The 12,956-nt window shown below is 52.6% G+C and overlaps 2 protein-coding genes across 2 annotated transcripts; one reads left to right on the forward strand and one right to left on the reverse strand.

Annotated features, from left to right (window-relative positions):
• Positions 1–564: 564 nt before the first annotated feature.
• On the reverse strand, positions 565–10,032 carry ANAPC2 (anaphase promoting complex subunit 2). Its single transcript, XM_088177625.1, has 13 exons — positions 9,934–10,032; positions 8,466–9,088; positions 7,739–7,871; positions 5,476–5,650; positions 5,239–5,358; positions 4,656–4,773; positions 4,394–4,575; positions 4,114–4,255; positions 3,342–3,417; positions 2,569–2,772; positions 2,285–2,414; positions 1,765–2,000; positions 565–1,055 (listed from the first exon to the last, which is right to left on the reverse strand). Exons 1-13 carry the CDS (start codon positions 9,997–9,999, stop codon positions 843–845), a joined length of 2,418 nt encoding a protein of 805 aa, XP_088033751.1. The 5' UTR covers positions 10,000–10,032; the 3' UTR covers positions 565–842.
• LOC148221449 (uncharacterized) lies at positions 10,018–12,838 on the forward strand. Its single transcript, XM_088177626.1, has 3 exons — positions 10,018–10,091; positions 10,172–10,371; positions 12,621–12,838. The coding sequence occupies exons 1-3, from the start codon at positions 10,040–10,042 to the stop codon at positions 12,738–12,740; spliced, it is 372 nt and encodes a 123-aa protein (XP_088033752.1). The 5' UTR covers positions 10,018–10,039; the 3' UTR covers positions 12,741–12,838.
• The last annotated feature ends 118 nt before the right edge of the window (positions 12,839–12,956 follow it).

The raw sequence follows: 12,956 nt of genomic DNA on the forward strand, positions 1-12,956 counted from the left end.
GGGCACAGTGTCTAACCAGGAGCTCTGGGATTGTCCCACCCAATTTCCTCGTGTGGTGCCAACAACTCTGAAGGCTCCCAGGACACCGTCCCCGAGGGCAGCCCTGTGGTGCTGGGACACAGACAGGTACCTGTGCCAGGGCAAAGCAATCCCACCAGGCCTGGATAATCCACTGCACCTCCCCAGGACTAACCAGTTTGCCCTGAAGAACTGCTGCATCTCATCCATCTAAAGCATTCTTCATCCCACAATAAAATGATTCCACACAATTTAAGAATCCCAAACAAGGGCACCCTGCAGTTGTTCCCTCCGTCAGAGACAGCACCAAGCCTTGGTTTTGGGCAGGGTCTCACTCATCACATCCATCTGCAAGGCACTGCTTTAGCCACACACAGAGCCCCAGACAGCAGCTGGAGCCATCAGCCCCCTCCCAAAACTTCCTGGGGCTGCACATGGAGACCCAAGGAAAGGGGGACGGTGCCTGGCAGACTGGGGAGTTTCCTGCCTGCCCTTCCAGCATGGAGAGGTGCCAAGAGGAAAGAAAAAAGAGTTGGCACCATTGGAAAAAGGAGCCTACAGTTATTTATTAACCAGGGAGGTGGGCCCAGGCACTGATGTAGGGTAGGAAAGAATGTGGGGGCAGACCCAGACATTGTGGGGTGTCCAGGCTGCTGGTGAGTTGCCTCCCTGTGGAAAGTGACACCTGTATGGGGAAGGGGGTACAGCAAACCCCCAGGACAGAAAACCCCCCCAGCAGGACACTGAGAGCTGGTGGCACTCTGGAGCAGAGCTCAGGCACAGGCAGGAGTGCCCAGGGGGGCAGGGACACTCAGGTGAGCTCTTTAATTGCAGTTCTTGGGCAGGCGATAGACACCCCCCGAGTAGATGAGCTGCTGGTCCCGGACCTTCTTCTGCAGGAATCCCTGCAGCTCCTGGATATCGATCTCAGTGACCACGGGGCCGGTCATCACAAACATCTTGAGCATGCTGTGAATCCTCTCCAGGGACAGGCTCTCCAGGTTGGTCAGCATGGCCTGGATATACGTCCAGAATAGCTGCAAGGGACAGGTCACAGTGAATGACTGACACTACAGCATAAAGCAAATACCCCAAAAACAAGGCAGGAATGTAGCTAGCAATAAGTTCTGCTCCCAGCCATGAGTGTGGGGCCTTTAAACAGGGCATTCCAAGAACAGCAGCGAAGTGCAGGGACACAGGGTCAGACAGTGGGATCTGACGTGCAGCACACGCATGACCCTCTGTGGATGAACACCAGTATGACAATGCTGTGTTGCACAACACACACACACACACACAGTGTGACTCACAGGCAGGAAAGGCACTGGAAATGTCCAGGAACCACAACAGAGAGAAGGCAGAGATCCAGCTGTTAGTGCTGGATAAGTCTTTTGGGCAGTCAGAAGTGCCAAAAAGTGTTGCTCGGGTGCATCCAAGTAAGTCATGACTATTTTCAAATATGAAATCATGTCTCGGACTTTTTTTTTTTTTAAACTGAAAAAACCAATCTGGAGATTTCCAAATGGATCCCTGACTCAGCAGCTGGGCACTTGTCTGGAAGAAAGGCTGTGATCCAGCACCAAGAGATTAACCAAGAGATACCCACTTCAAAACCCAAATGTTTGTGCTGGACTCAGCCACTTGCAGTGGAAAATATGAATCCACAGTGCAAATTGAATTAATAATCTTGATCAGATTCCCCAAACCCAAAATACAGGATGTTTGCATCTCCACAGGGACAGGTACCTGCAGCTCCTCCTCCTTCTGGTCAGCCTGTGAGGCCATGGCAGAGTCCCCCTCCTCGTCACTGTCAATCAGAACAACCTTCTCCACCTGGTCCTTCTGCTCCTCCTCAATGACGGTGAAGGTGCCCTCGGGCTCTTCCCGCAGGACTCCCTGCTGCAGCCACAGTGTCATCTTCCTCTTCAGAGACGTCACGGGCACCTTGAGCACTTCACTCAGCTCTGTCAGCGTCCAGGTGCCTGCAGAGACCATGGAGAACAGAGAGGAGATGGAGAACAGGACACTTCCCACACCCGAGCCTGCCAGGATTTGTCAGGAAGCTGGGTAAGGCAGGGGAGGCACTGCCAGGAACAAGCATAGGGGTGCAGAGCCGTGGCCCTGCTGGGTGCTGGAGACCCTGTGGGAGATCCAAACTCATGCACCACGTCTTGGTCCTCCTGCCAGAGCTCTCAGAGCCTCCAGGTGCCCAAGGAATGTGGATTTCCCACCCATGGATGCACAGAAGGGGTTTCCCAGCACTCACTCTTGGTCTGGAAGTGCAGGATGATGGCAGCGTGCACAGGAGACACGGACAGCGAGAGCGTGCGATCAGCCAGCTCCACATCCAGGCTCACCAGCCCCAGGTGGTACTTCCAGTTCAGGGTCCTCATGGCCTGGGAAAAGGTGGAAGCAGTTGCTCACAGCAGATCTCCCAGCAGGAACCACGAAGTGCTGGGTTATTGCAAACCCCACTGTAACAGTGTGGGTCAATCAGCAGCTAAAGTGGACTGGATAAAGCTTTCATAAGGAGGGTTAAGGTGGGCTCACCTTTAATTTCTCATACTTCTTGGAATATGCTTCCATGGCTTCCTTGACCTGCTCTGGAAGCTCCAGCTTCTCCTCTTTGAGTGGTGGCCAGAATTCACTGGACAGGATCACAGCCACGAGGCTGAAGGGAGGCCTCTCCTCCTCAGGGAGCTTCTCCTCCTCGTCCCGAATGTTGGCGTTAATGCGCCGCGAGTCGGCCATGTCCTGCAACAGGCAGAGGAGGCTGGGGTGGCTCCTTCCCTTCAGAGTCAGTGCTAACCATTAGTGAAGGACAGGCTTAAACCAGGTGAACACTGTTCTCTCCAAACCATGATGGGGACACTGGAAAGGACATAATCATGTGTGTCTACTTGGAAGTCTGCTACATACTCAGAAAAATTTGTGGGATGTTAGAGGAAGGGGTTACAACTCAACACCGTCTTCACTGAAGGCCCACCACGCCTTCCTAGAGTGCTCCAAAAGAATCAAACTCCAGAGTCCCAACCCCAGAGGAGCTGGATGAGCCCAGCTCTTCAGTGCCAGGATACTACAGGAATGGCAGGAGAGACAGCAGCACCAGAGCAACCATTCCCCAGAGCTGATAATCCAACTTTCAGAGCTTAAAACCAGGCATGATTTAAATGCACTTCTGCCTGTCACAAATCAGCCCCTCACTGGCATTCTGGAATGCCCACTTTCCTAAAAGACCGTTTTGGGGTGACTCCTCAAGTCCCTCCCCTTCCTCAATGGGCTCAAACACCCAGGTCTTGAATTAAAAAAATAAAAGGAGTTACTTTTAACATGACTTCACAGTAGTGCATCTGAGCTTCACCAAACCTCAGCTTCAGCAGCTCCACGTTGCGGATTTCCCTGGAGAGAGACACAGAAGGTCAGGCACAGGGCCCTTGGATGGACAAACCTGGCTTGGCCTCCCCTCTTCACCACATAGACAAAAAAGGAAGTTCTTGGCACAAGGGTGCTCTTCCTAGGATGCCTTGCAAGGCACAGTGTCTGCCCAGGATGGCTCCTGGTACCCAAGTGAGGAACAGCCATCTCCTCTAGGCCAGCAGCTTTCTGAAGACAGAATCCCAGAATGGTTCAGGCTGGAAGGAAGCACTGGAGCTCATCTAGTTCCACCTCCCTGCTCAAGCAGGATCCCCTGGAGCAGTCATTCAGGGTTGTTCCAGATGGGTTTGGAATAACTCCCGCAGCCTCTCTGGGCTCCTGTTTCACTACTCAGTCACCTGACAGCAAAGTTCTTCCTCATGTTCAGGAGGAACCTTCTGTGAAGGGGGGCCATCACAACACATGGAATGGAGCTAAGAGCGTGTCAGTGCCTCCAAATTCCTATATGCTGCTCTATCAGCACAAGCCAAGGGCAGGACTGAGCAAGGAATTCTAGAGGCAAACTCAAAGCTGCAAAGGAAATAGCAAAAGGCACTCCTGGCTTCACAAACAGCCGTTGACAGGACTGAGTCTGAAGGCTCTACCCTTTTACTTGGCAGGTAAAAGAAACCTCAGGTGATTTTGGCATGGCAGCCCTGGCTGTGGGCACTGCAGCCTCACCTCTCAGCACTGTAGTTGAACTGGTGCAGCAGCCGGTCAGCCAGCAGCGTGCGGTACTCGTTGATGAACAGGTCCTTGCTGCCGTAGATGCTCACCAGGAGGCTGATGATGTCTGAGGAGCGACGCTTGGAGCTCGATTTCCCTGGTGGAATCCAGCAGACAACAGTGTGACGTGAACAGGGACCTGCCCCAGCCCAGCTCCAGAGGACCAGCAAATGAGCTGCTCAAGGCCAGCAGGGAAACCAGCTGCCTTCCAGGACTGCTGGGCTTGGCATCTCACCTGGATCTGCATCGACTGGGTCAGGAACCCAGTCCCCTGGCTCTGAGATGTCATCATCACTCTCCTGGCCGTTCTCCAGGGTCACTGGGTCAGCTTTGGAGAGCTCATTTGCCAGGTCACCCGAGCCCTCAGCATCCCCCGTGAGGCCAGCCACGATCTGCCGCACCGTGTCCTCCCGAGTCCTGCCATGGAAATGGAAATGGAGCAAGTGAGGGAAGGGGAGGGAAAGGGCACGTGTCAGACTGCCCCACACGCCTCCTACCTCAGGTACTTCCTGATGGGCTCACAGGCCACCTCCAGGATAACCATGGAAGGGTCCAGCTCCCGCAGGGCCTTGATGGCTGAGATATACAGAGTGATGATGTCGGAGGTGTTGACTCCTACAGGAGAGGAGCAGAGGGAGTCAGAGTCCTGCAGCACAGAATAATGGCTTGGATAGAAGGGGTTTGAATGGTCCAAGCCCTCTGTTCTATCTGAGGTGTGGAAGGAAGAGGGTTTGCTGTTCTACTGCCCAAGGCAATGGGGCAGATCAGATCCATGTGCCTGAGAAAACAGTTCTGAGCACCAACAGAGGCTCAGAGCTGAGCCCTGACAGTGCAAAGAAGCCTTTGCCCACCTGGGCCAAAGCTAAACTTTGTGCTCCTGACCATAGTGTAAAAATGAGGCCAAAGGGGGCTGGGATATCATCAGCTGCTGCCCTGCCCACTGGAACACAAAGAATGTGTGATGGGCACAGTGACTGCCCCTCACTCCTCCAACAGGAAACCAGACCAGCTCCAAGTAGATCCCCACTAGTGCCCAGGCTCCTCACAGTGTCAGGACACAGCCAGGGATGTAAAACCCACCAGGGTGCAGAAGTCTCATTTCCAGAGCACTTTTCAGGGAGCTGAGCAGCTGCTGCCTCTGGTTAGTCCTTTCCAGGCAGAACTTGAGATCCTCTACAGCAGGCTTTGACTCTGGGAAATCTGCAAACCAAGCAGCGATCAGGAGCAGAGGCAGGCTGTGAGGGGAGGCAGGGGCAGGCAGTGTGGCACATCAGAGACATCTCTCAGCCACCCAGTCCCAGCCCAAGGGTGAAGCACCTCGGATGATGCTGAAGAGCTCCTCGATGCGCATGCTGGCGTAGATGCGGTAGAAGAACCTCTGGACGTGGCAGCGCCAGCGCTTCAGGGTGCTGCTGGCTTCTGGGGAGGACTGAGCCAGGGGACCATCCTGCAGGAACACCCTGCTGAGCCACCCAATCACCTTCTCTATCCACTGCACAACAAGGGAGAAACAGATGTGAACACAGCTGGATGCAAAGCCACATCCCAACCCACCCCAGGCAGCCACCACAGCCTGCAAAAAGGGACAGCTGGACCGGGACAGCATCACCCCCAGCTGCTCTTCAAATGTGCCCCAGCCTGGGTTATAGCTGGGGAAAACCCAGCTGAAAGAACTGGAACTTTAACTACAGACACAGGATATGGACTGTGCAGCTGGGTGTGAGAAGATAAGGGACTGTGTGCAGGCACTGGGCTCCAAAAAGGACAGGGTTTATTCCAAAACTTGCAGCCTATTCCATTCTTGCAGAGTTTCATCCCATTCTATACTTGCAGAACTGTCCCATTCACAAGCAAATGAGAAAATTGCCCATTACAACATCCTTGGCCCGGAATTTCTATGGTTCCTGAAATCAGTGAAAAGCAAACAAGATATCCCAAGAAGTCACAGACACCCAACACAACTCAGACATTTGAAATCCAAATACCAGCCTCATCACTGAGTTATAAAATAAAAACCTGAACAGAGAGCATAAAAAGGCTATTTTTTTAAATATTTAGGCTTTAATGAGAAATGTATAATTGCCAAATTTCAAACATACTCAATTAGCAAATATATGCTACTTCCTGGGATAGTATTTGTGTACCAATATACTACAAGGTGCTCTACTACTATTCTACTACTGGATATTAGTATTTTTTTAATAGATTCTGACAGCCTGAAACAAAAATGCTAAGTCAATGTTTGGTTTGCTGATGTTTATTTTTAATTATCTACTCGACTGAGGAAACACTGAAGAAATGCACAAGTTTTGCCAGGACAAACATGAGTACTACAAACATCTGGGCAAAACTGTGGAGAAGCTGATAAAGAATTCCCCTAAAGGACAAAAGGACAGGACTTAACTGAAGCAAAGCAACATGATTTTAAGGAATTATTATCAAACCAACCTATTCTTCCCCCTGAGTTTATCTTCCCTGAGTGCTCTGTTACAGCCTGATTGTGACCTGACACTCCAGGCAGCTGCTGCTGTGCTGGCAAAGAGGCTTTGCCCTCAGCACCTGTAATTTTCAGTGAGCTGTTTCTCAGACTTCTCTATTTAACCTTTAGATTTCCAGGCCTGTGCTTTTTTTTTTTTTTTTCCTTAAAATTATCTATTTCTAATCCCAACATGCTCCAATATTCTATGGCCAAATAAGAGGTGGAAGCAAGAGCAGCATCTGATGAGCAGAATTCAGTTGTGTTTTCTGTGGTGCTCTGAAAATATCCTTAAACAATCTCCAGGTCATCCAAAAGCATTTCACACGAGGTGCAGTGAAGGAAGTGTTGCACAACAACCAAAAGGAAACAAACACAAAAAGATTGCTGATGTTTGCAGGCAACAAAAACGGTTGGCATGGCAAAGAGTGAAGGATCCAGGGTGTTTGGCTTGCATGGGAACCTGGCTGCAGGCCTGGTTCTCCAGCACAGGCAAAGGCAAGATCATGGGCAAGGAGCAGTGAGTTCAGAATTGTCCTGGAGGAGCCATAACCTGGAGAAGAATTTTATTTTAAAGTCGTGGAGGGTAAACAGCTCAACACAAACTTAGTTGAAGTAGCAGCAAAACAACTGGGCAGCTGCAAAGAAAGATTTTAATTCTCTGTGTGGTCACTGGTGAGATCAATACCAGAGTATCCTCTCTCATCCTCACTTCCAGTTTTACAGAGGAGTTAGGAAGAGGACTAGAAATAGTCACAGAAATTCTAATTATAGGCTCACTTACACAGAGGGAGGCCCTCTGCAGGCCAGGTGGCACTTGTTGATCTTGTAGTTTGTAAACTGGAACCACAGAAATTCCCTCATCACTACAGACATCATGAGGTGAAATGTGACAGTCCCTCATGCACAGGTCAGAGCAAACCTGCCCCTCCAGCATCAGCCAAAATGAGGAGTTTTAGCCACCTCTCCTGCCAGGCGTGGTGGAAGTCACAGCCCTGGACCAGGCATTTCAAGCTGGAATCTGCTTTTAGCCTGAGCTGCTAAAAAACAACAAGAGCTGCGCATCTCCCAAGGAGGATTCTCACTGCCCTACACCTGCCTTACCTCCTGGAACTCGTTGAGGAAGGAGTGCTCGTACTCCCCACGGCAGCGCTGCTCCATCCTCTCCTCGATCATCCTGTGCAAGATGGTGGTGACAGCGTCAGCACTCACCCTCTCCAGCAAGTTCAGCCGGCGGCTGCGGGCACAGGGACACCGTCAGGAGCGTGTGGGAGCAAAGGCACCAGCAAACCAAGAAAATCTTACACATGAAGGCACCACCCTCCCTCTATATTCCACAGAGGCAGGCCCAGCTCAGGCCACAGGCTCTGATAGCCCACACAGATGCATACATATGCAACACATGGCACTACTGCTATCACATCTTCCTTACAGACATTTATAGCCATCGAAAGCTTTTTCATTTAGAAGAGTTTCATAGAATCAGAGAATGGTTTGGGGTGGAAGAGACCTTAAAAATCATCTAGTCCAAACCCCTGACAAGGGTAGGGACACCTTGCACTGGTTTGCTTCTTTGTGGTCAGAGGCCTCAGAGTAAGAGGAGGATACTCCGATACTCCCATATCCAGGAAGAGGAACTTTCTGTCTAAAGATGTGCTCTTGTTCAACCACCAGTTGAAAGCAGAAAGTCCATGCTGAGTTTTCTACCCGCCACCATGACACAGCCTGACCTCACACAGCTCTTCCTGTTCTCAGGGATCAATAAAACCTGCTGCTGCCCCCAGACCCTCCCTTGCTCTGAGTGACAGCCACCACCCCGTGAGACACCTACAGAATGTCATTGAGCTGCTGGAACTGCTCCATGGCTTCAGGGCACCAGCACTGCTCCCTCTTGCTGCTGCAGCCTGCACAGAGCTGGCCCTCTCCTCCACCCTCCTCTGGGTCACTCTCCTGCTCGGTCTCACTCATGCTGCTCTCACACTCGTTCGTTCCATCTTCTCCTTTCTTCCATTGCCGCATGTATATCCTGAATGTACGGCTGTAGAACTGCTGGATCATCTCCTGGAACGATTTGGTCGTGGAGAAGAAAAGGATAGCTTTGAACATGGTGTAGACCTTCTCCTGCAGTGTCTGAGCACCTGTGCCCAGGAGCAGGCCTGCCTTGGTCCACTGCTCCAGGAGCTCCAGGCTGTTCATGTAGGGCTCCAGGTGGCACTTGAGCAGACTGAACGCATCCAGGAGCAGCGCGGCGCACTGGGGCTCCTCGGCCGTGCTCTCATATTGGCCAATGCAGTTCCAGAACTCGGGGGCGATATTCGCCTGCAGGTCAGTCTGCAGCACCTCGATGAACCACTCCTCCACGATGGAGTGCAAGTCATAGCACCGCAGCACGTCCAGGGCTGCCCGGAGCTCGGCATCCTGCAGCGGCCCCGCAGCCTCGGGCCTCGGGGCTGCCTGGAAAGCAGAGAGAACACGAGTTAAGCATTTGACAGAGCACACAGGGACTCTGCTGTCAGACTGCACTGGGGGAATGCTGCTCTTCCATGGCGACCTGCCGGGGTCTCAGCCCACCGATGGAAGCTCAGGCCTCACACCAACACACATCATTGCTGTCCCTGCTGGTGGCTGCTGCAGGACACAAGTGCTGATGGGAATGCTACGAGCCACCCTTGGGTGCCCAAAATGCCGAGCTCTGGAGCAAAACCCTTCCTTGGCCACCAGCTCCCTCAGACGGACAGGGAGCAGAGGCACAGTTCGGCCAGGCAAGTGGTCGCCTTTTAATCCCGCTCCTGGTTGGGGTGTTAGGGAGAGAGGGCGGCTGGACCCGCGGCCCTTCCCTGACAGCCCCCAGACCACACCCAGGAGCCCCTTCCCCACCTCCCAGGCCCCGGCCGTTCCTCCCCCGGCCCCGGCCGTTGTTCCCCCAGCCTTGGCCGTTCCTCCCCCGGCCCCGGCCGTTGTTCCCCCAGCCTTGGCCGTTCCTCCCCCGGCCCCGGCCGTTTCTCCCTCAGCCCCGGCCGTTGTTCCCCCAGCCTTGGCCGTTCCTCCTCCAGCCCCGGCCGTTTCTCCCTCAGCCTCGGCCGTTGTTCCCCCAGCGCCGGCAGCTCCGGCCGCTCCTCCCTCAGCTCCTGCCGGTTCCCCCCGGCCCCGGCCGTTCCCACCCGCCCCGCGGACCCAGAGCCGGAGAGGCCTGGCTGCGGAGGAGCCGAGGCCGGAGCATCCCGGGGCCGGCGGGTCGGGCCTGCCCCGGGCCCGGCGGAGCGCAACGACCCGGGAGGGCCCGCGCGGTGCCCGCTCACCAGCCCCAGCGCGGCGGGCGGCACCAGCGCGGTGCTGAGCGTGTGCCAGGCGGCCGAGAGCTCCATTCGGGCCGCAGGAAGGGGCGGAGCGGCGCCGGCCGCGGCGATGAGCGGCACCGGGGCCGCGCTGCGGGGGCACCACGCGGCGCTGCGGGAGGGTGAGCGAGGCCGGGGGCCGAGCGGGGCCGGGCAGGGCCGGGCAGGCTGCGCGGGCCCCTCTGACGGTGCCGCCCCGCAGGGCTGTCGGAGCTCCGCGCCCGGCGGGACGAGCTGAGCGGGCGGATCCGGGACGAGGAGGCGGAGCGGGGCCGGCTGCAGGCGCGGATCGCGACGCTCTCCCGGCGCTTGTCCGAAACCAGCGAGAGCCTGGCGGGGCTCCGGTCCGCCCGAGCACACATCGACCGCACCATCGCTGAGATGGACGCGGCCTCCGGGCAGGTACTGACAGCGAGCAGCGCTGAGGGCGCTCGGTGCCTGGAGCAGAGGAGGGGACATCGCAGTGTGCAGCTTCCTCGTGAGGAGATGAGGAGGGACGGCAGCGAGCTTTGCTGGGAATAACTGAATCAGAATAACCTGAGGTGGACAAGGATCACCCAGGGCAGCCCCTGTCCCTGCCCAGACCCCCCAACAATCCCAGCCTGTCCATCCCTGGCAGCGCTGTCCAAACGCTCCTGGAGCTCTGGCAGCCTCGGGGCCGTGCCCATTCCCTGGGGAGCCTGGGCAGTGCCCAGCACCCTCTGGGGGAAGAACCTTGCCCTGAGCTCCAACCTAATACTGTTTCAGGGGAGATTTAGGAGATAGCTATAGATGTATATCTGTATATGTTTATGGGTCTATATTTACCTGAAGGTCGATTGGAAGCACCTCTCTGGGTCATAGCACTGCAGGCAAACAACTTCCAGTCCTAGGATACAGCTCTGGCACACAGATCCCATCACAAGAGGGTTGTATTGGGGGCTGTTTTGAAGCTTCTTGGGCTTGGGCAAAGTTTATTGTCAAAATACATCAAAAATGGCTTTTGAAAACAGACCTTTAAAAATTACCATCTCAGACCCATGGTTTGGAGGAAAGGAGGAAACCAGAGACCATGTCCCACAATCATACTAATTCAGGTAGAGAACGATGGTGTTGATGGAGCTGCTGGCCTGCCACTCTTCCTGTCCAATGTTTAGCGTTATTTCTTTCATCTTTAAGGGAACAATGTCATTTAAAGAGTCGAATTGTTGCAGCAGTAAAGGGTGGGAAGGAGGCAAACAGCATGAGGGCTGGCACCGTCATTTGATTCCTGGAGCAGCTTTACCCTTTCACCTTCCCTGTGTGTGTTATTGCCAGGCAGGGACTGCTTGATCCCCACAGACAGAGGCACAGCTGAAGTCACTTCTGTATTACACACCAAGAGCTTTTGTTTTTTTTTTTTTTTTTAAAGGATCTTCCCAACATCTTTTCAGATAGGTGACAATCTTCCTTCTCTTGGTGACTGGGCAGAGCTTGTGTCAGAAACACCTTTCTCCTATTAGCTGCTGCCTAAATTCTCCTCCCATTTGCCTTTTTGAATGTGACCAACTATTGTTTAAGTTCCTCTTCCTCTCTCAAAGTCAGTGCATTCCCCTGGTAATCACTTTTCAGATTAAGTTGGAGCTGTTTCCCCAACCTCCTTTAAGACCAGGTGGCTTGAAGTAAAGGGGGAAACTCATATAAAAATTTAAAAGTTTTAAAACTATGCTGCAAGGTACAAAAACAGCCCCTTTAAAAAGAAACCTTACCTGAGATCCAAGTCACACCCTCAGGCTACAGACGAATTCCTGTTTATTGAAATGAACTGACACTCACAGGAGGTAGAAAGAGGAGGAGATGCTGGTGTTCTACAGACAGAAAGTAACAGAGTTGCTTTCCTGTGGATGTACATCCCTGGTTTGTCACTCCTTGCCTTCTGCCAGCCCCCACAGGATTTCACCTTCCTCCAGCACCTCATCCTGTGGGGCACTTTCTCAGCTCCTCTCTGATCACTTGGTGATTTACACAAACTCAACAGGAACAGAAATTATTTTTGGGAGTATAACCATCACATTTGGTTACAATTGTTAAAATTACTGTGTTAAAATTGTTACTGTGTTAAAATTTTTAACTGGTGAGATGGACAGGCAGCAAGGTCTCCTCAATATGTGGTAGCCTAAAGCACAGGAAGCAGGGATGTTAGATTATGTACACAGTGAGCTAAAGTAGGAGAAAATTATTAACAGATCTAACAGTCTGACATAAGGTCACTGTAGATTTGAGTTAGTCTTGAAGCCAGAAACCCAAAATGTGCAGTTTTAACAGTGGAAAAGAGTTGAAACTGGGTCAGCTGAGCATAATTTAATATTGATCTAAAAAGCCCAGGTACCAAATCTCCCTTAAAAATGCCCCACCAAACCAACCAGAAACATCCCAGTCTGCTTCAGGAAGTTCTCTGCATCGTAGTCCAAGGCAGACAAATTGCTTAAGGCCTTTCATATTCAGAATATGAACACAAACCAGAGAAATTCTCCCACAGATATTCCCACAGTGAGACAGTATAATAAATCATCAGGAATTAGAGGCTGAAGGGCTCGAGAACCCCTCTTGCTGCAAGGCAGATCAAATGAATTGAAAGGGAATTCATGAGAAACAGTTTATGTAAAAATAAGCTATTTTTATTTCTTTCCCAGATACTGGACAATTCTCAGACACTGCTAGATGTGCTGAAGGAGGAAATGGGGGATCTTGGTAAAGCCATCGAGCCACACAGTGCTTCATTAGGACGACTACGTCGACAAAAGCGTTCCTAAACTTCTTCTTCAGCCTGGAAAGTCCTGCTGGCCAGAGAGAGCTGCTGGTGTGGTACAAGGATGCAACATTTAATAAAAGCTTTTGTCTTGCAGAAGTAGATTTTCCTTCCAGATGTGCTTTGGTATTAGTCAGAGATCCACTAAAGCTGACCCTCGAATGCTACAGATCAGGGTAGGAGTTGACAAAAACACACCCTTCATTTTGAGCACAGCGAT

Source organism: Sturnus vulgaris, chromosome 22 (assembly GCF_052056855.1).
Source record: "Sturnus vulgaris isolate bStuVul1 chromosome 22, bStuVul1.hap1, whole genome shotgun sequence".
NCBI lineage: Eukaryota > Metazoa > Chordata > Aves > Passeriformes > Sturnidae > Sturnus > Sturnus vulgaris.

Bases quoted from the DNA above. Each gene is read 5' to 3' on its own strand.
- ANAPC2 (XM_088177625.1), bottom strand. From the start codon at position 9,999: ATGGAGCTCTCGGCCGCCTGGCACACGCTCAGCACCGCGCTGGTGCCG. The intron at 9,089-9,933 runs GTGAGCGGGCAC...TCTGCTTTCCAG, and splicing joins CGCCCGCCGCGCTGGGGCTG to GCAGCCCCGAGGCCCGAGGC. The intron at 5,651-7,738 runs GTAAGGCAGGTG...CTTGTTGTGCAG, and splicing joins TCCTCAACGAGTTCCAGGAG to TGGATAGAGAAGGTGATTGG.
- LOC148221449 (XM_088177626.1), top strand. From the start codon at position 10,040: ATGAGCGGCACCGGGGCCGCGCTGCGGGGGCACCACGCGGCGCTGCGG. The intron at 10,092-10,171 runs GTGAGCGAGGCC...GCCGCCCCGCAG, and splicing joins CCACGCGGCGCTGCGGGAGG to GGCTGTCGGAGCTCCGCGCC. The intron at 10,372-12,620 runs GTACTGACAGCG...TTTCTTTCCCAG, and splicing joins TGGACGCGGCCTCCGGGCAG to ATACTGGACAATTCTCAGAC.